The 22635-nt window shown below is 48.0% G+C and overlaps 1 protein-coding gene across 10 annotated transcripts in view; it reads right to left on the bottom strand.

Annotated features, from left to right (window-relative positions):
• The window catches only part of GAS7 (growth arrest specific 7), a 299071-nt gene that overhangs the window by 53079 nt on the left and 223357 nt on the right, over positions 1–22635 (bottom strand). For 9 of the 10 annotated variants that reach the window (XM_030922603.1, XM_030922610.1, XM_030922613.1 and 6 more), the window contains 2 exons: positions 19273–19353; positions 6453–6538 (listed from right to left, as the gene is read on the bottom strand). In XM_030922603.1, coding sequence (XP_030778463.1) covers positions 6453–6538; positions 19273–19353 — 167 coding nt within the window. The remainder of the gene's footprint in view (positions 1–6452; positions 6539–19272; positions 19354–22635) is intronic. The other variant, XM_030922611.1, reaches the window with a different exon arrangement.

Here is a 22635-nt window from a genome sequence, read left to right as displayed (position 1 = left end):
TGACAGAGGCCAGACACAAAAGACCACAGACAGTATGATACCATTATAGGAAATGTCCAGAAGAGGCAAATCCATAGAGAGAGAAAGATTAGGGGATGCCTAAGTCTTCAGAGGATTCTGTTTGGGGTGATGAAATGTTCTAAAATTGATCTGATAATGGTTGTAGAACTTTGTAAATAGAGTAAAAAACACTGAATTGTACATTGTAAATGGGTGAATTATATGGGTAGGTGAATTATAGCTCAATGAAGCAGATTTAGGGGGAGAGAAAGAGAGAGAAACTAAAGAGACACAGCAACCAACGTATCTGTGTGTGAACTTGAATGGATCCTGGACTGGGGAGAAACGCAGCTATAAAAAGGATTGGGGGGCCAGGTGTGGTGGCGCACGCCTGTAAGGTGGCACACGCCTGTAATCCTAGTGCTTTGAAGGAGGTTGAGGCGGGAGAATCACTTGAGCCCAGGAGTTCTAGGATTCACGAGCTATAATGCTGTCACTGTACTGCAGCCTGAGGGACAGAACAAGACCCCATCCTCTTTTCTTTTTTTTAAAAAAGGCATTGAGACAATTGAGGAATCTGGAGTGTACATATTAGGTCATATTATTGAACTAATGTTTTCTTAAATATGATAATGGTATTAACATTATGTCTTCTTCCTAGAAGACATATTCTCAAATATTTGCATTTGAAACAGTAAGGCAGAAATGTGCCTTAAAATAAAATAGGCAGGGGGATTGGGGGAGGCGATGGGAGCACAAATAAAACGAGATTGGCCAAAGGCAGGTAATCGTTGGGCTTAATTAATAGATTTGTGGTACCTTATTATATATTATCTCTACTTTTGTAAAGGCTTGCAAATGTCTACAATAAGAATATTTGTTTTAGGCCGGGCGCGGTGGCGCAAGCCTGTAATCCCAGCACTTTGGGAGGCCGAGACGGGCGGATCACAAGGTCAGGAGATCGAGACCATCCTGGCAAACACAGTGAAACCCCGTCTCTACTAAAAAATACAAAAAACTAGCCGGGCAAGGTGGCGGGCGCTTGTAGTCCCAGCTACTTGGGAGGCTGAGGCAGGAGAATGGTGGGAACCCGGGAGGGGAAGCTTGCAGTGAGCTGAGATCCGGCCACTGCACTCTAGCCTGGGTGACAGAGCAAGACTCCGCCTCAAAAAAAAAAAAAAAAAAAAAAAAAAAAAAGAATATTTGTTTTAAATCTCCTTTGCCTATGATTCCAGAGAACTCTTCTCCTCCATTTATTTTGTAAAGGCCTGCCCAGGGGTCAGGACACCCCACCTGGGCATCTCTGCATCACCCTGAGGCCTGGCAGGGGGTGATACCCCACAGGAAGCGCTTGGTAAACTGGAGTGGGTCATTCACTAGTGATTCAGCAAGTCCCCCACTCCAAATGTCTTCTCAGCCCATTTCCTCCCCCTGCCAATAATCTGGGTCCCATCCCTTCAGCAGATGGGATCTCGTACAAAAGCCCGCAAAGGCTTCCCAGTGCGGTTAGGATAACCCCTGAGCTCCTCGTGGTAGGCCTGTGCAGACTACCCCAGCCTCACTTCCCACCCTCCCTGTGCCTGCTCATTTAGTAAGTCACAGCCGTATTGGGTCTCTGTGGGTTCTTTGAAAACACGGTTCCTCCTTCCTGCCGCCAGGCATCCACGATGCTATTCCCTCTCCTGGAAAAGCCATTCTTTCCCCACCTCTTTGCCAAGTGAAACCCTTGCTCATCATGCCAGTCTTAGAAAAGGTATATTTTCTTAAGGTGTCCATTCCTGACATTGCCAGCACCAGGCTAGGTTCTCACAGCATCCACTTCCTCCAGCCCTTATCACTGCTGAAATTGCACCATTATTTATCTGCTCTTTTTCCCACACCAGCCATAAAACTCCATCAAGGCAGGGCTATAGATATCACCTATGTCTCAGTGCCTGACAAAGACTGAAACTGCTCAATAAGAACATGTGTTACTGAATGATTGAGGTAGGTAGGAGGTGGTGGAGATTAAACATCTCACTTCTTTCTCCACTTTGAACTCCATGCTCCAATGGATCCCTTAAGTTTCCAAGCCCTTCGTCCCATTCTCTCTCCTCTCTCCTGTGTCTAGAGGGTCTTTCTGGGAAGTTCGTGAGAAGCCAGAACAACTGAAAGGTGGATCACAAAAAGGCCCAGGCACTGGTGGGCAGGAAGGGAAGGGACCGGCTAGGATGTGATTCTGCAAAGGCAGCAAGCCTATTAGCCTTTGATCTAGAACCGGAAATACCATTTGACCCAGCAATCCTATTACTGAGTATACCCAAAGGAATATAAATCATTCTACCATAAAGACACATGCACACGTTTATTGCTACGCTGTTTACAATAGCAAAGACTTGGAACCAACCCAAATGCCCATCAATGATGGATTGGATAAAGAAAATGTAGCACATATACACGATGGAATACTATGCAGCCATAAAAAAGAATGAGCTCATGTCCTTTGCAGGGACATGGATGAAGCTGGAGGCCAACAATCTCAGCAAACACAGAAACAGAAAACCAAACACTGCATGTTCTCACTCATAAGTGGGAGCTGAACAATGAGAACACATGGATACTGGTAGGGGAACATCACACACCGGGGCCTACTGGGGCATGGGGGGTAAGGGGAGGGAGAGCATTAGGACAAATACCTACTGCACGTGGGGCTTAAAACCTAGACCACAGGGTGACAGGTGCAGCAAACCACCATGGCACGTGTATACCTACGTAACAAACCTGCACGTTCTGCACATGTATCCCATAATTTAAAATAAATAAATAAGACAATTAGCCTTTGATCCTTTGCCTCTGCCCCCCAATCAGGTGGGCTGCATTTATCCAGTACCTGGGCCGACTGCCCCAGGGCTGCAGAATTGAAACCCTCCACTGGGTGGCACCAGATCACCACCACCTGTGCCCACCCATCCAGGTCTCCCAGGGCTGAGTGAAGGAGCGGGGCAGGCACCCTCAGGAACTGTGAGGCACCCGCTATCAGTCCTCCCCATGACACAGCACGGTGGGGACATGCTACTGGTATCCATGGAAAGTCCCTGTCCCCCCGCCCCAACCCCCCAAACATTCTAATCTTCCTGATCAGCTTGCTCAAGGAGGGGCAGCTAAGAAGGGGCCGGAAAGAGATCACAACGGGGTTTTGAGATCTGGGGCTTTCCAGTCTAGCTTTCATCACGGTAACCCTGAACATGCCACTTTACCCACCCCACACGCCGCATCCCAAGTGTTCCCTTGCTCCTTTATTCATTTACTGATGCTTAAGTGTAGTTATCATGAGTGGTAACTGACAGTAGGGATGGTGAATCTACTCGTCTGCAGGTTGGAGTGGGGTCTATACCTGAGCACCCTTTGTTGCCAAGTGCTCTCTGTAAACATCAAACTTTCTTAACCTTTTTCTATGCTTAACTCTTGGCACCTTTTTGGATAACCAACCTGCAGGTTCACAAACCAGGACAAAAAGTAGTAGCTAGCTGGGCATGGTGGCCTGCGCCTGCAGTCCCAGCTACTCCGGAGGCTGAGGCGGGAGGATTGTTTGAGCCCAGCAGTCCCAAGCTGAGACCACAGTGAGCTACGATCGCCTCTGTGAACAGCCAGTGCATTCCAGCACGGGCAACACAGGGAGACCCTGTTTCCTATTTTTTTTATTATTATTATTTTAAAAAGTAGTAGTTTGTATATCCAATCATTACCCTTTCACAGCCTAAAAGAATGACATTCTACCTCCCAATCCTGGGACTGGTGAACAATGCGCATTCGCCCTTTCCATGTACTGCATGATTTATTTTTGTTACCTGGAAGACACCTCAGCAACCAAGATTACCGTCCAAAAAGAGTCTGATTCAATCCGCCTGTCTTTAGGCAGCCACTAGCTATCCGGGCCTGAGTCTCCAGAGTTCGCCTTTCCTGAATTCCCCATACCGGTACCTACTTTGCAGCTTTTTTTTTTTTTTTTTTTTTAAATAAAAAATTGTATGTATCTTCTATAAAAGGAAAATGTGTTCATTTTAGGAAATTTGAAAAATAGCAAGAAGTGTAAAGAAGATAAAATGGCCCATGATCTCAGACCAAAGTTTCTCAACTTCAGCACGATTCATGTTTCCAAGTTGAGTGATTCTTTGTTGTCGTGTCCCGTGCATTGTGAGACACTTAGCATCATCCCTGGTGTCTGCCCACTAGTTGCCAGTAGCACCCGCTCCCCAGGTGTGACAATCCAAATATCTCCAGACATTGTCAAATGTCCCCTGATTGATAGCCATGATCTCAGACGCAGACAGAGCCACCACACATTTTCCAGTTTATTTTTCTTCTAGTCCTTCTTCCTAAGTATAGATTTCCTTCTGCCAAATAAGACTGACTATACATGCAATGTGTGTCCTACTTTTTTTACTCTGTATTATGTTGTGAGTACTTTCCCAAATGATTGCATTTTCTTCAGAAGCATGCTTGCTAATGGCTGCGCGCTATCACTGGCTAACCTCCAGCGCCATAATTCCTTTTACCCATCCCCTGTTGCGGGACGGTTAGGTTGGGTCCAGTGTTACGGCGCTGTAAATAATGCTGGAGTGAACAGCCTTGCACATAAATCAGAACCCCTCAAGATACCCCAAGAACAGACACTAGATGAGGAATCCCTGTGTCGATGGCTTATAATGCACACTGTCAAATCAGCTTCTGAGATATCAGTTATACCACTGTCCATTCTTTAAAATGGATGAGTAACAACTTCATAGTATTTCAGAAGGGATTATGTTTTGTTAGGGAAGAAAGAATGATTTTGAGAGTAGGGAGCTATTTCTCATATTCTTCCCGATGATGCCGAGGGTAGCATCAGATTTTCTGTCATTGTCGCTGAATCACATCCGAATTCAGGCTGATGTCTTCCGAAACACTCTCAAATCAGGAGGCAAGTGAGTTTCACTTCAAACAAGTTAACAGAATCTGCGTTGAGAAGGCAAGCCAGGGGCTCAGCAGGAAACATACAAAGCCAGGGTTGATTCATGATGGGTGATGGGAGCAGAGGAGAGAAGGGGACTGACAGGCCAGCTGTGCGCTACTGACTGCTAGTCCCCTGCTCAGGAGTGATGCTCAGACCTACAGTATCAGCATCACCTCGGGGCTGGCTGGAAACTCAGAACCTCAGCTCCCACCCTACCCTAGACCTCCTGGATTAGAATCTGCATTCTAACAAGAGGCCCAGCTCACTCTAAGTCCATCAAAACATAAGAAGTCCTGACCTACACTGAGGTCCAAATTCCTTTCCAGAGTTCACTGAGCTGAATCGAAGCCTCCTAAGAGAACGACTTAATAATGTTCCCCCAGATTAACACTCTTGTCCATGTTAAAGCTGAGTGTCACATTTCAGCTGATTAGACTAACAGCCAATGGGTCTCCAGATGTTGCCAAATGTCTCATGGTCTCAGATGCAGACAAAACCATCATTAATATTCCAGTTTATTTTTCTTCCAGTCATTTTTCCTTATGTTAAGTATAGATATCCTTCTTCCAGTCACTGGTACATAGAATCCACTGCACAAGCAGCCACTGTCATCATCAACATCATCAATATTATCATCATGATCATCATCAATGACCATTATTGTCATCATTTTAATGATCGCCCCCAGGGTTCTGGCATTTTAATTCCCGGAAAAGGTTACTGGAGTTTGGAAGCTTCATTAAGAACATCTTCCTGATAATTTATGGGGAGACTAAACAAGGCTAGTCCTCAGTTTTTTAGGCACAGCTTAATGCAACTAGAAAAGCCGTAAGCATTGACATCAAGGTCCAGTCTAACCACTGAGTAATCCTGTGAGCCTGCACAGGTCACAAAACCGGTTGGAGCCTCGGTGACCTCATGCATACCTTGAGTTGTTACTGACGCCTAACTCACATGTTTGCATAAGCATCAAGTAGGACGGAGACTGTGAAAACAGTTGGAAATTGTACAACATACTCCCATTTCCTTCCATCTCATAGCTGTCTCTATGCTAGTTTACCAAACAAAATCAAATTTTACTAAATTCCATTCTGGGTAATCTGGCCGTGGGAGGGGTAGGGTAGAGAAAAGGAAAATTGTCTGGCACATCCATACTCTTAAAGTGATGAGAAACACAGGCTTCAGGTATCAGGAATTCAGACCAGAGAATGGAACTCTCTGTCCTAATGGTTTCAACCCCATCCCCGTCAGTCCCTCCTCCAAACCACCCTTGACTTCTAGAAAACCAATAAACCACAATCATCCAACCCTCTCCCCATCAGGGAACACGGAAACCACCCAGATACAGCAACCACTTTCTACCTGGGGGCAGAACTGGGCTGCAGCCACCTGGACTCCCATGATGGACTTGTCTGTAATGAAGCCTTCCTGGGCCTGCAGAAGCAGCGAGCTCTATACCTCCCTTAACAGGACCCCTTACCTGGGAATCACCGGTGGATTTTCGGACACTCATGTGGGCAGTCTCTGGAGGGTGCGCTGGGGTCCCTGACGCGTGGTATCCATTCACTGCAGGGACAGAGACACGGCTCAGATGCTGTGTGGGCCACAGATGGGCACCCCCGCCTTTCGTCCACTGCAGCCCCCTTTCCCACCTCCTTCCCTGGCTCTGAGAGGGGTCTTGTGTGGCAAAGACTATCCCTTAGGATCTGATCTTATCTGTATCTGCAGAGTTGGAAATGGGCTGAAGGTATCTCTCTAATCCTCAGCACCCAAATTACTGAATTCTTAGGGGCCTGAGTTTCTTCTTTAACCCAAGAGCAAAAGGAATGTGCCTAACAGGAGGGGAGGTCACTATGGTCCAGCTGCCATTGCTACAAATACCACATCAGCTGTAGTTACAAATGCCAATCACGGGTCCAATCTCCCTCCGTAAAGTTGGGGCGGGGGTATCTCCACCACCTTCCGACAATTTCCCTCATCTTTCTTAACTTCTCCACCCTCAAAGTCAGAGCAGCAGAATGTGAGTATACTGGAAAGAGGACTGGATTGATTGGCCACCGTGAAATTAGGCTCTTGTCAATTAATAGTCAGGTGGTCGTATGCACTTCATTCTTGAGTCACCGTTCTTCTAGAATTAAAAATACATAACCTGGCTTGGAACAGGGGCTCATGTCTGTAATCCCAGAACTCTGTGAGGCCACGGCAGGCGGATCATCTGAGGTCAGGAGTTCGAGACCAGCCTGGCACAGTGGCTCACACCTGTAATCCCAGAGCTTTGGGAGGCCAAGGTGGGCAAATCACCTGAGGTCAGGAGTTTGAGACCAACCTGACCAACACTGGGAAATCCTGTCTCTACTAAAAGTACAAAAAATGAGCCAGGCATGGTGGCACACGCCTGTAATCCCAGCTACTCAAGAGGCTGAGGAAGGAGAATCGCTTGAGCCCAGGAGGCAGAGGTTGCAGCGAGTTGAGATGGTGCCATTGTACTCCAGCCTGGGCAACAAGAGTGAAACTCCATCTCAAAACAAACAAACAAACAAAACAAAAACATTATCTGAGGCTCTAAAATTCTACCCTTATAACTTTATGTCTCTTGGGGGACACTCACTTATGCTCCCAACACTTGCTCTCCAAGGGACGGGAGAGTCCTGATATGTAGTATCTGCCGATTTCTGTGCCAAAGACACTCCCAGCATGGACAGTTTCAAGCCCCAACGCCGCCGCACGCACGCTCCTGACATCACGAATTCACCCTGGGACCTACGTGATCTCAGTTCCCAAGTGGTACCGCTCTCATAGGAATATAACTGCATAAGCTTAGATGAGCAGCTTCTCCTCAGTGACCCTCAGCTTCTGTACCTGTAAAATGGGGATGATTCTACCTTAGTCTCCTGACCTACTGTGTTGATGTGAGAATCCAACAAAGGATAATTGCCAAAGTCATAAGTAGTCATAAAGCACTTCGTTTTAAAAAGGGAAGGATGAAAGGCAGGGTGCGGTAGCTCACACCTGTAATCCCAGTACTTTGTAAGGTAGAGGCGGGAGGATTGCTCAAGTCCAGGAGTTCCAAACCAGCCTGGGCAACATAGTGAGACCCCATCTCTATTTATAACAATAGAAAAAATTTTTTTAAAAAATTTAAAAGGGAGGAATGGCCAGGGGCAGTGGCTCACGCCTGTCATCCCAGCACTTTGGGGGGCAGAGGGAGGATTGCTTGAGCCCAGGAGTTTAAGATCAGCCTGGACAACACAGTGAGATCTCATCTCTACAAAATAATTATTTCTTTTTAATTAGCTGGGTGTGGTGGCTCCTGTCTATAGTTCTAGTAACTCGGGAGGCTGAGGTAGGAGAATAGCTCGAGCCTGGGAGGTGGAAGCTATAGTGAACCGTGATTGTGCCACTACACTCCAGCCCACACTTCAGAGTGTGGCACCCTGTCTCAAAAAAGTGGGGGAGCAGAGGCATGCAGAAGGGGAAGGTCATTGCTTTCGTTCCTGAATTGAGTCCCCAGGAACCACAAGCCTGCCTGATCTCTAGAGACCAGGACAATGCACCATCCCCGTGACCCAGGCTTCAAGTAATTGCCAACACGTATATTCAATGCAGGTCAGACTGGAGGAAGATCTATACACTGATGTCCAACTCATGATTCTTCTAGAGAAAACTCTATAGCGTGGCAGGAAGCACAGGAGAATATGGCTGAAAGTTACCACCAACACCTACTCATCTGGAGCGACAAGGACTGAAGGCAAGCGCTGGGCAATGGGATGATGAAGCCTGTTCCATGGAGAACCCGTCTCCTGCTCAGCACCTGCAGTGAAAACTCCAGGGGCCAAGCGGGGCCACATGCAGCCGAGTGCCTGTGGGCAGCCACAGCCACTGTAGCTTCTCCTGTGGGCAGCCAGGCTTCTCCCCGAGCTACAGTGTTTGCCCTCCACTCCAGAATAAGGTGGTTGCACACATCCCAAGGAAACAGAAAGCTGACCCACAGCAGGCCCCTAGTGCAGTGGAAGCCTGGGGGAGCAACAAGAAACAACAAATCCACCCTGCAGGGCCAGCTACGAGCCTGGGCCACACCCACGCCCCTGGAGCAGCTGGCCAAGTGCAGACACCATCCACCCGCTAGGAAGGCAGCTTAAGAGGAGAGGCCAGCCGGGCGCGGTGGCTCAAGCCTGTAATCCCAGCACTTTGGGAGGCCGAGACGGGCGGATCACGAGGTCAGGAGATCGAGACCATCCTGGCTCACACGGTGAAACCCCGTCTCTACTAAAAAATACAAAAAGCTAGCCGGGCGAGGTGGCGGGCGCCTGTAGTCCCAGCTACTTGGGAGGCTGAGGCAGGAGAATGGCGTGAACCCGGGAGGCGGAGCTTGCAATGAGCTGAGATCTGGCCACTGCACTCCAGCCTGGGCAGCAGAGCAAGACTCCGTCTCAAAAAAAAAAAAAAAGAGGCCAGGATTCCAACAGCAACAGGGAGAATGCTGAAGGGGCGAAGGAGAATCCACTCCAACTGGCATTAAGTTATGCCAGGAAGGACATGAGCCTGATGATAAATACACCCCACAATGAGAGCATGAGAGCCGAGGAATTTTATCAGAGCATAGAACTGAAATGGATAAAACACAGATGCCGAAAGATCTAAAGACAACAGAAGAAAACCTCAGAACAGTGTTTTCAGGTTAGGACTGATTCACAGACAGAAGAAAGGAGAATAAAGAAGACCCAAATAATTTAATTTAAAGGCCTGATTGAAATAGATGTAGTAAACATCATATCCTACAAACAAAGGCAACATCTTCTGCCAGGAAGCCCTGGAACATTTAAAAACATGGTCATATTTAAGCCACAAATAAACTGTCAATAAATGGCAAAAAGCTTAAAAAACACAGGCCACATTCTTTGACCAGGAAAGCAATACAAGTAGATAATAATAATGAAAGAATAAATATACAAGATCCCCATCCCCCCAACTCCTAAACACTTGGAAATGTAAGAAACTGCCCTCGTAAATAATGCCAGATCAAAAAGGAATTTAAAACTGTAATTACACAAGATTTAGAAAATAATAAAGAAGAATATATCAAAACAAATGGGATAAAGTCTGAATTATACTTGGAAGAAAATCCACAGCCTTAATTTTTTCATTACCAAACCCAAAGCAACAAAAATAAATGGACTAAACATTCAACTTAAGATTTTAGGAAAAAAGTTTAAAGGCCAATAAAATACGCCAAAAGAAAACAGGAGAAAGGAATAGAAAAGTGGCAACAGAAATTAATGAGTCAGGAAACGGGAGACCATTAGCAAACCATGGCTGGTTCTGTGTGTGTGTATCACAACAATAAAAACAGCAGATAAGCCAGGGTAATTTGAGAGGGAAAGAGAACACAAATGCTCAGAATTAGGGATTAGAAAGAAAACAATGACACAACAAATATAGTAGAAACTTTTTCTTTTTTTTGAGACAGAGTCTTGCTTCATTGCCCAGACTGGAGTGTAATGGCGTGATCTCGGCTCACTGTGACCTCCACCTCCCAGGTTCAAGTGATTCTCCTGCCTCAGCCTCCCGAGTAGCTGGGATTACAGCTGCCCGCCACCATGCCCAGCTAATGTTTGTATTTTTAGTGGAGATGGGGTTTCATTGTGTTGACCAGGCTGGTCTTGAACTCCTGACCTCAACTGATCTGCCAGCCTCAGCCTCCCAAAGTGCTGGGATTACAGGTGTGAGCCACCACGCTGTACTTATAGTAGAAACTTTTAAAATGCAAGAACCTATGACTTATAATTCTATATCTTCAACACCAAACCTCCCATGAGATTCAAATCATCAGAAGGGTTTCGAGAGATGCCAAAAAGAAGTAAAACCTTTGAAAAATGGCCTCCCCTCAAAAGGCACTGGACCCAGATGGTTTGATGGGCAAATTCATTCACACACTCAAGAAAGAAATACCCAGGCATAGAAACGTGTGGCAGTCTTCTAGGTCTATTTTACAAAGCCAACATGACCTTGATCTTAAAATCAAACAATACACAAGGGAACCATGTTTAGTCTGCTGTCGAAAATGAAATGCACAAGTTTTTACCTGAGTAGGTAATAAATATCTTTGATAACGCTGAGTCCCCATGAACCAAGGTTGTCCCAGCTCCTGGGGAGACCCGGACTCCCTCCCTCCCTAGACCCTCCAAAATGCATGCTCAGTCCTGCCTCTCCTCTGCCCCAGTCTTTCCCCACAATTGCAGCCACCAGGAACTGTATAAAGGGGAGACGTTTCGCCCCTAATCCAATCCCTTGTTCTCACTTTGGTTCTGGTCTGTCAGCTGATAGCTAATTACTGCTCATGTCAAAACAATTACTAGGAAAGAAAACATAATTTTCCATTCGACCCTTTCTCCCCACGCAGCAGCTCTCCTCAGACACCCTGTCTGGCTGGGTACCACTCTCCCGGGCACATTCAGAACACGTCTCAGTGGAGATCTAGACAGTTACAACCCACAAGATCCCGGCAGCCTTCACCCACGGCATTCCTCATTGCCATTCCCTGTCCTCGGGGCTCCCGGCTCACCCAGGGTCAGCCGCAGAACAAATGAGGCCAGAAGCGGGTGCTTCTGGGGCCTCCAGCCTTCCGGGGAGGAAAAATGAAACTGGTCAAGGATTGCTCATAAAGGGAACATAATTCAGTCTGGAGATACAAGGGAAAAAAAAAAAAAAAAAAAAAAGGCAAATGTCACATTCAGCTGTTTTTAGGATTTTTAAAAAGGGAACTAAAAGCTCTATCTAGTTAGTAACCTTAGCAGCTTCAAATACAAACAGTACACACAGGCACCCACACGCTTCATGTGCCTTATGGGCAGTTAAGCAACTTGAGAGGGCTTAGGAGGTGTCTAATGAGAGGAGGGGACAGATATTTGGGTAGAAAAGAAGAGAGGGAGGTCTGGGTAGGGAGAAGTAAACAGAAACAGAGAAGGAGAATATGAAATGTTATCAAGAAAGACCAAGCAACAAAGAAACGCCAGCAGCTCCGCCACCCAGGACTCACCCCCGCCCGCAGCTCGGCTTCCGTATCTCAGTATCGATCCCTGATGGAAAAAGTCCCATGCTCAGAGCCCTACTCTCCAGGTTCCTGTTCCCCCAGGAACCCGAAAGAACGTAAGAAAATCAGCCATGAACACTCTCTTATTAAACCTCCTGTAGGTCTGGCCTAATTTCTCCTGTCTCTGGAATAAATATAGTAATTTCATTCATCAAGGTAAGGAACCTGGTGGCCGGGCGCGGTGGCTCAAGCCTGTAATCCCAGCACTTTGGGAGGCTAAGGAGGGCGGATCACTTGAGGTCAGGAGTTCGAGACCAGCCTGACCAACATGGTGAAACCCCATCTCTACTAAAATACAAAAATTAGCCAGGGGTGGTGGCGCATGCCTGTAATCCCAGCTACTTGGGAGGCTGAGGCAGGAGAATTGCTTGAATCCGGGAGGCGGAGGTTGCAGCGAGCCATGATGGTGGCATTGCACTCCAGCCTGGGCAACAAGTGTGAAACTCTGTCTCCAAAACAAACAAACAAACAAAAAAACAAAGTTAAGGAACCTGGGAGTGCTGAAGCCCTGGTTCTTGAAATCCTCGCTTCCCTCTTTTTCTCTTCCCCTCTCTTCTTCCCTCCTTCCCTTCCCTTCCTCCCTTTTCTCCTTCCTCCCCTCCTTCCACCCGTCCTCCTTCCCTCCTTCTTTCTCACCCCCCCTTTTTCCTTCCTTCTACCCATCCTCCTTCCCCATCTATCACATATTAAACATGGTACAGCCTAATATTTCCCCAGGTGTGTTAAACGGGACAGGAATTCTGCCAGGATGTGTATTGTGTTATGCGGTGATAGTAAAGGGTCAGTGTTACAGTCCAAAGAATTGAGGACAAACACCCCATTATTCCGACTGAGTTTATTTACAGTAGGCCTTTCAGAATATGCTGACATGAGCTTGAAATCTCAAACAAGGCAACAGCACGCAACATCCCTCCACGCACACAGACGCAGAACCCGTTTAGGGAAATACAGCAGGGCTACCGTGAAATCCACTTTGCGACACATAGCCATGGCCATAAAATGCAAGGTTTGAAGTGGGGCAGTTCCGTGCTCATCCGGTCTGATGACACAGGGCACAATTACAGTCTCCCTCCTCCCACCACACCCTGGAAGGCCTCGCAGTTTCCTTGGTCGCCACGCTCACCTTCTCAGGAGGATCCACTATCTACCCGTCTATTTAGGGGAGCAGTTTTATATCAATACCTTTCTGTCCTAGAAATTTCTCTCTGGCCACCTGGTCTTCACTGTATCTCCTGGTTGTCTAAAATGTCAACTGCGTTCCCAAAGACAGAACTGATAAAAGATTTTCCCACATGGTTGTGAACAGTTACATGGCTGCTTTCCAGGACATCAGAGGTTAAACAGGCCTTTGTAATGTCCCAGGAACCTCAGCCAGCAAGGACACTGGTTCTAGGGGAACATGCACTTCTTCCAACAGAGGGTGTTGTGGCCTTTCCCGGAGTCAGTGGTGAGGTCTAAGTCAGAGCGCTGGGGAAGCTGCTTTGAACCTGAGACTGGCTAATTCCGCAAGAAGTGAGGGTCTTCCTTTGCTCCTGAGGGGAGAGGAGAGCTGTTCCAGGCTTCCTGATCTGGAGAATAAGGTGTGGGCGAGGGTGAGGCTCTGGGTTCCAGAGCCCCCTCCCCAGAGAGCCCCTGCTCAGAGGAAACACAGTTGCCTCCCTAACCATACCCCTGGCCGGCTCCTCAGGCTCGAAGGAACATCCTCCTTGCCTTTCAGCCTCTGCACACTTGCTCTGTCCCCTTTAATCTGGGTTCCCTGAGGCTACTGGAGGCCTAAGGATGATCTCTCGGTGGGCTGACGCCCCAAGGCTGAGCAAAGCCAGATCCTGAACCCATGGTTCCTGAAAGACTCCCACAACCGCCCGCCAGGACAACCTCAATAAATAATAGATTTCTTTTATCCTTAAGAAAAACAAGTAAGTTCAATGCACATCTCAGGCCCAGAGGCTCAGAAAGGAATTCACTTTCCACATTTGCACTGTTGACACAAAAGCCACAGGTGCCTATTTGAATTTAAACAAATCAAATTTAAATAAAATCTAAATGCAATATGATTTCCAGGACTGGATCCGAGAACAGAAAAAGGACATGAATGGGAGAACTCATGACATCTTAATAAAGTCTAACATTCGGTTACTTGTAATGCACGATGTCAATTTCACGGTTTTGACAGATGTACTGTGGTTATGTAAGATGTCAACCGGGGGAACTGAGTAAAGAAGGCAAGGGAACTTACTGTCTTTATAGCTTTTCTGTAAATTAAAAACTGTTCCCCAAATTTTAAAAAGTTATTAAAGTACACGAAAAATTCAGCTCCTTGCGCATACCAACCACATTTCAAGTACTCAATAGCCACACGTGGCTAGTGGCTACCATATTGGAAGGCGTAGAGAAAGAATGCTTATACTGTCATAGAGGGTTCTACTGGACAACACTGCCCTGTACCGTCTTAATTCTACCCAGTGACTCATACATCAACACTCCCAGCATCTCCCTTTTCACTCATTTTCTTTCCCTTTGCCTGTTACTATTCCTCTCTACAAATCAGTATTTCCACACTGCACATTAAGCCCAGCCCAGAGAGGATTTTTAATATTTGCAGCAGTTACTGAATGGCGTCTTAGGTGTTCTGTTTTGGTTTAAACTTTACTTCTTACTCAGGCGGGTCTCACCCAGAAAGCCTGGCATTTAACACCTCTAGTAAAGCTACTGAATAAACACAGCTCCCATAACTCTGGTGATATTAAAGGATGGAATGCAGGCAAAGTCCCCAGCCCAGGGCTGATCCTAAGTAGCACCCAACATTCAAAGACTGGAGTCTAGTTTGTACGGAGGTGGGGGGTGGGCTTTGGGGGAGGACTCTGGGCATGTTTCTAGAACTCTCTTCCCAGCTGGCAACCTGGCTGCCTGTGCTTAGCAGCATCCAACAAACCTGCACGAATAAGAATGAACCAGTTCTGCCTGTGGGTGGCCCTTCAAGCTCTCTCTAGAAGTTCACAAAACTACAACACAAAAGTAAAGCCAGCTGGGTATGGTGGCTCATGCCTGTAACCCCAGCACTTTTGGAGGCTGAGGCTGGAGTATCACTTGAGTCTGGGCGTTTGAAACCAGCCTGGGCAATATAGTGAGACCTTGTCTCTATGAAAAATCCTTTAAAACTTAGCTGGGCAAGGTGGCACGTGCCTATAGTCCCAGCTAATCGGGAGACTGAGGTGGGAGGATCACTTGAGCCCAGGAGGTCAAGGCTGCAGTAAGCCAAGATCACACCACTGCACTCCAGCCTGGGCAACAGAGCAAGACCCTACCTCAAACAAACAAAAGAATCCAAAAGCATGCATGGATGGGCAGGGCCTCGTTTGATCTCCCTCCAGGCCCTCAAGTTTATGAATGGGGCAAATGAGGCCTGGCAAGGAGAAACATGCTCAAGGCTCCAGTTTAACAAATTGTAATTTCACAGATCTAGGATGCCAGTGATTGAGACCAGCAGTGGCTCATGTCTGTAATCTGGGTAATTTTGGGAGGATCATTTGAGCCCAGGAGTTCAAAACCAGTCTGAGCAACATGGCAAAACACTGTCTCTCTCTCTCTCTATATAAAAAAAACTAAAATAAGAAAATTAGCTGGGTGTGGGGGCACTTGCCTGTAGTTCCAGCTACTTGGGAGGCTGAAACAGGAGGACGGCTTGAGCCCTGGAGGAGGAGGCTGCAGTGAGCTATGATCATGATACTGTATTCCAGCCTGAGTAACAGAGCAAGACCATGTCTCTAATAAACTAGTATATACTATTGATTGTAAGATGCATCTGACTTCCAAGATATTAATACGTCAGGGGAAAATGTATGTCTTAGAATCAATGACACAGGACTCTTCATGCTGACGTAGGGAGCTACTGCTGCTTGCTTCAATGGGCCGTGGTCTGGGAACCCTTGAGCAGTGCTGAACTGATGCTCTGGGTCACTCTACAACAGAGCTTCCCCACCTTGGCACTAGTAAACATTCAGGGCTGGGTGATTCATTGTTGTGAAGACTTTCCTGTGCACTGTGGGATGTTCAGCAGCATCCCTGGCCTCTACCCACTAAATGCCTGTAGCACCTCCCCGCAGTGCTGACAGTCAAAAATATCTCCAGACATTGCCGAACGTTCCCTGGTAGGCAAAATCACCCAATAGAGGGAGGAAAGCTTAAGACATATGTGGTATGTTGCAAACAAAGCACTAAAAGCACTTGAGTTAAATAGGTTTCTTCATTTCAAGCCTTCCTGCAGTCTTCAAAATGCTAATGTGCCTGTCCGTCTTCATCCTCCTTCATGGGGCACGGATAGATCCGGGATCCCAAGGATTCCACCTTAGGAAATACTACCTCAGCACCCTGGGGGTGGGGCAGAGGGGGAAAGGAGTTGTGAACACACTCGGTCTAGCCTTGGCCATGCTGGCAATTCTCATCTCTATATCTGACCTTCTCCATCCATCTCCCCACCTTTCTCAGCCCCCTTTAGGGGCGCAGCACACAGTGCAGCGCTGGATGGAGAGGCTCTTGATACACTTGTAGGGTAAAAAAGGGAGCCTGTTAAACCCAGGCCTCTAAGCCAGGGACCGGAGGCGGCTCCTGTGAGCCCCCCTTCTGTAGGACAGCTCCCATCAACAGCAAGAGGACAAGATGCTGCTTGTGGAGGGGTGCCAGGAGAGCGGGCTTTGGAGAAGTGACCCCATCACTCAAAGGGCAAATCTCGACCAACCCACCAACGGGGCAGGCTGTGAGTCACACCCGCCATCTCTACATGTCCAAGCCTCCCTCTGCTGGCCTCCCTGTCCCGTCCTCCTTCACAGACCACTCTGGCTGGAAAAGACAGCTGGGTTTCCTTTTTAGTGTCTGGCTGGCTTGGAGCCAGCCAGGAAAGAGGACGCACCTTGCGTCATTCACTGGCATTTTGATTGTTAAAAACACACACACACACAAAAACAACAGTGAAAGAGAAGCCAGTGGGCTGAGAACTGCCTGTGGTCACACGGTAGCTACAGCATGAACAGGCTCGTTTCTGGGGACTTGGTCTGAGACGGCAGCACTCACTGTCTCCCTAGGAAATCTGTCATAGCTGCCCCATGTCCCTCCCCCACAAGGGGGTTCCTTTCTTAATTTTTTTTTTTTTTTTTTTTTTTTTTTTTTTTTTTTTTGAGACGGAGTCTCGCTCTGTCGCCCAGGCTGGAGTGCAGTGGCCGGATCTCAGCTCACTGCAAGCTCCGCCTCCCGGGTTTACGCCATTCTCCTGCCTCAGCCTCCCAAGTAGCTGGGACTACAGGCACCCGCCAACTCGCCCGGCTAGTTTTTTGTATTTTTTAGTAGAGACGGGGTTTCGCCGTGTTAGCCAGGATGGTCTCGATCTCCTGACCTCGCGATCCACCCGTCTCGGCCTCCCAAAGTGCTGGGATTACAGGCTTGAGCCACCGCGCCCGGCCTCCTTTCTTAATTTTTAAAAAAATTTAAGTAATAATATAAATATAAAGAAAATGCTTTTGAAAACCTAAAATAATTTTTGATAGCAAACACCCATGTTCATATCACCTCTCCCACACCTCGGCTGATTTTCTAGAGGTAATATTTTCCCATCATTTCCAGTTCTGAGCTCTTCTGCTGGCAGCTGTCATATATGCCTAAGCAATACGCTTCGGATGTGCTCTTTCACGTCTTCAGGTCTCAATGGCAGACAATATCCCAAGACTCCCTGCTCTGAAAGGTGAGGATCTGGCCACTCGCATTGCGTCCCACCTCCCTCTTCCGATCTAGTATTCCAGAGTCCTGTGATTACCTCTGGTCCTTCCTGTGGTTCCCCGTGCTGCTTCAGGTAAACTATTCAGACTAGGGATTACTTTTTCTTCTGAGAACTTTCCACAGGCTCTCACCTCCCTTCCACAGAAGCTGAGACTGTCACGCTCAAGGCATTCAAGATTAAATTCCCAGCCCCAACCACAACCTTGATTTTCATGCTCTGCTGCCAGATTGACTCCTGAAGTCGAAAACCAACAAGTGTGCTTCACACACCATAGGACGGTGGAGACACAGGTAAATTAGCTCAACGTGGAAGCCAGGCTCTGGGGACTGAAGATACCGCAAAAGAAAGAGACAAGTCCCCACCCTCAGGGAGCTTAGTCTAGCATGGGAGAGTGAAGATCAACTAGGAACAGGATGCTGGGGATGTTAAAACAGCAGGCGGCTGTGATCTAAAGTGACTGGGTGAGGGTTCTAAATTGAGTGGTCAGGGAAGGCTTCTTGGAGGAGGTGACATTTTTAAAAGCCACATGAAAACAGATGTTGTTCTCCCTGCTGATGGGTCCCATAACCTGCCTTCCAGAACCTCAGACCTAGGTGTCTCCCAAGAGCCCCCTGGACAAACCTTCCACCTATTATAGGAATGTCCATTTCGGCTGGGTGCAGTGGCTCACACCTTTAATCCCAGCACTTTGAGAGGCCAAAACGGGTGGATCACTTGAGGCCAGGAGCTCAAGACCAGCCTGGTCAACACGGCGAAACCCTGTCTCTACTAAAAATACACAAATTAGCCAGGCGTGACGGTGCACACCTGTAATCCCAGCTACTCGGGAGGCTGAGAAACAAGAATCGCTTGAACGTGGGAGGGAGAGGTTGCAGTGAGCCGAGACTGCACCACTGCACTCCAGCCTGGGTGACAGAATAAGACTCTGTCTCAAAATAAAAACAAACAAACAAAAAAGAATGTCCATCTCGACTGCCTCTGCTTGATTACCTCTGCAGACGGGGAACTCACACCCTCACAAGGTCTCCCTCACACTGTTTCAGGTGTTTTATTTGAAAGCTGCCTTGTAAACATCTGCCTCCTTTTAGCTTCTACTCCGTGATGTCCACAAGAGCCACATAGAGCAGTTCTGTCCACACTTCAGGTCTTCCTGCCCCTGACAGACAGGAAAGAACTCTGATACCTCACCTTCCCCAGCCATCTCCTCCTGCTAAGCGCCTGATGAGGAGTGTGCAGGAGGCCACCAGAGCTGCTGCTGGCACTGCCAGGGAGACTCCAACCTGCTTGGCAGCAGGCCTTATGGACTCCCCCGCCAAGGCCCGACCCCTCCCTGGGTTTGCTACATCAGCCAGGTTTAAGATCCAGGAGCCATAGTCTCAGCCTCTCCACTGAAGGTGGTGTCAGGGCCCTCCCACTTGCCCCAAAGCAGAGAGCGGACATTACCTGTTGGAGGCAGAGAGCTCCTGTGAGAGCCAGGGCTGGCTGGAATCCCAGGAGAACTGCTGGGACGTTCCCAGGTGGTCTCTGGTGAAAGAAGAACAAAGATCACTTTGAGAATGTCACAGGGCAGAACCTGAGTTTCACAGAACAGAAGGAGATGGTCAGAGCTGGAGAAAACAGAGACAGTCAATCGCCCTCCTCCCCAACCCTGGCAAGACAGGACCCTGCTTTCTGCTCCCATATCCATCCATCTCCCTTCCTACTCCTTGCCGCCCACCACCATCCCATGACCAGAGCTTCTCTTTGCTGGGGTTCCTTCTCGATGAGGCTGGGGCCAGAAGGAGCTGGACTTCCTGTTGAGAGGTCAAGATCCTCTGAAACATCCTCTGCCCCAACCTGCCTCTTCATTCACCCCAACTCTGTCTCGAGGCTCTAGACTCTTCTCCTGGAACCCTGAAGTTGCCAACTAGGTATTTCTCCCTGAATGTCCACTGTTACCTGAAACTCCAAAGCACAGATGAAAGAACACTGGCCTAAGAGTCTGTAAAGAGACAGGGGCCCTCTGCCACCTGGGGTGACTTCCAAGTTTCTTCCCGATTTCGCAGTTCTAAGTCTCATTTGAGCTGTAACTGCTGAATTTGCCTGGTCACCTCTCCCTCTTCCAATGCCCTGCTACAGGCTCTGATCAGAAATAAAACTGGCCGGGCACGGAGGCTCACAGCTGTAATCCCAGCACTTTGGGAGGCCTTAGGTGGGCAGATCACTTGAGGTCAGGAGTTTGAGACCAGCCTGGCCAACATGGTGAAACCCCGTCTCTGCACTCCAGCCTGGGGGTGGGGGGGAGAGAGAGAGGGAGAGAGAGAGAGAGAGAGAAGGAGGAAGGAGGATGAAGGAGGAGGAGGAAGAAGGGAGAGGAAGGAGGAGGAGGAGGAGGAAGAGAGAAAGAGAGAAAGAAGAGAGAGAGAGAGAGAGAGAGAGAGAGAGAGAGAGAGAGAGAGAGAGAAACTAATTCTGTAACTATAGTATTGTCCCCCAAACACCACTTTACCCATTTCACTGCCATGCACAGAGACTTACGAAGTTATCTAGTGATAAAAATAATACTTTCTCACTATATACATTTGATAATGCAAGAAAACACACAAAAATAAATATCACCCATCATCCCACCATTCAGAGGTCATCACCATCAACATTTTGGTATCCATATGTTGACTGGTTTTCTAAGCATATGTTCCTCTTTAAAATAAGACAAAACCAAACTGTAGATTCTTTTCACGTATCAATTTTTGTGAATATCTTTCCAAAATCTGTCCAGGCGCAGTGGCTCACGCCCATAATCTCAATACTTTGGGAGGCTGAGGTGGGTGAATTGCTTAAGCTCAGGAGTTTGAGACCAGCCTGGGCAACATGGTGAAACCCCATCTCTACCAAAAATACACAAATTAGCCAGGTGTGGTAGCACATGCCTGTGGTCCCAGCTACTCGGGAGGCTGAGCTGGGAGGATTACTGGAGCCCGGGAAGTCGAGGCTGCAATAAGCCATGATTGTACCACTACACTCCAGCCTGGGTGACAGAGCATGATCCTGTCTCAAAAAATAAAAATAGACTGGCTGCAGCAGCTCCTGCCTGTAATCTCAGCACTTTGGAAGGCCAAGGCGGGCGGATCACTTGAGGTCAGGAGTTCGAGACCAGCCTGGCCAACATGGTGAAACCTCATCTCTACTAAAAATACAAAAATTAGCTGGGTGTGATGCACGTGCCTGTAATCCCAGCTACTCAGGAGGCTGGGGCACGAGAACTGCTTGGTCCCAGGAGGTAGAGGTTGCAGGGAGCTGAGACTGCACCACTGCACTCCAGCCTGGGTGACAGAGACAGACTCCATCCCAATAATAAATAAAGTAAAAATAAAAATAAATTTAAAAATCTTTCCAAAATCATTAAAGGGAGCGGTATAGCAAAGTGGTTAGGCTCTGTTTAGTGCGGTGATTCTAGAGCCAGACTGCCTGGGTTTGAATCCAGTTCTGCCTCTCACCACCACTATCCTTGGCCCAGCTACTTACTCTCCATGCCTCAGTTTCCTCCTATGTAAAATGATTTCAATAAGGTATCCACCCAAGGGAGATACTGTATTGATACCAAAGGCCCACATACATTCCTCTAGCGCTAAGTCATTTTTAAAGTTAGTCTGACATGAGGCTATAACATTGGTTAAAAATCCTATTACTGAAAATTCAATTGTTTCCAACAATAAAAACAAAACTGGGTTGTTGACTCAACTTTGCTTCTATACTACCGTGCAGCCCTAGGCAGATCACACCATCCCTCTGGTCCTCTGATGCCTCATCCAAAACTAAGAGGTTCGGCTACTTGGTCTCTTGGGCCTCAATATTCCCGCCCTCTAGCTGTGATGGGTTGGTCTTAAGGCTCATGGTTTGGGTTTCAGGAAGGGTGAACCTGGGCTCCAGGGGCAGGCATAACAGGGGGTAATATGGTCCCTTCATGTCTCAAGGCAGAGAAAACAGAACTGAGGGTGATCTGGAAAGCAGAGAGGGTGTGAACATAAACAAGAGAGTAGTAGGGTCTTTTATGAGGAGTGACAAGGAGAGAGGCTGCTAGAGGGCTTAGGAGCTTCCCCCAGGGACGCACTGGCTGGCAAGAGCAGGAAGCCTTTGAGAACTTACTTCAAAGACCACTGGCCTGCTTAGGGCCCACGTCATCAGCCATTCATAAGCTGGGTGACCTCTGGAATCACCTGAACTCTGTATTTTGTTTTCCTCAACTATAAAATGGGGATGAAAATGGTACCTAAGCAGGGTGGGAAAGAGCATTAATTGGGTTCACCTACGCAAAGCACTTAGGATAACATCGGGCCCATGGTATGTGCTATCCCAGCATTAAATAAAACAGAGATAAGCCCGGTGGAGCTTAGATGAGCAAAAGCAGCGAAGTGGGCATCCTCAGGAGAGGCGGGCATCCTCAGGAGAGGCGGGCATCCCCAGGAGAGGCGGGCATCCCCAGGAGAGGCGGGCATCCTCAGCAGACAGAGGCACCATCCAGCCTCAGGCTTCTTCCTAGGGAGGCTTCTCTTCTCTCCTGCCCATTGCATCAGGCCTGCCTAGAGGCCGCACTGTTGCCTTCACATCCACAGAGTCAAGACCGGGTTCCCCTCTCCACCCTGTCCTCCTGGGTTCCCTGGCGGCCCCTGGACACCCAGGGACAGGGCTCACTCACCATCACCAGCTCCACCCTATGTCCCATCCCTCATATCTAATTGGTTCCCAGGGTCTGGAGACGCCCCTCCATCACGTTTCTCTCCTCCTCTCCATGTCACTCCGGAGTGAGTCTCCCTGCCTCTTGAAATC

This window comes from Rhinopithecus roxellana, chromosome 19 (genome assembly GCF_007565055.1).
Source record: "Rhinopithecus roxellana isolate Shanxi Qingling chromosome 19, ASM756505v1, whole genome shotgun sequence".
Lineage (NCBI taxonomy): Eukaryota > Metazoa > Chordata > Mammalia > Primates > Cercopithecidae > Rhinopithecus > Rhinopithecus roxellana.
The sequence above is the reverse complement of the archived record's forward strand: the minus strand, read 5'-3'. Positions and strand labels throughout refer to the sequence as shown.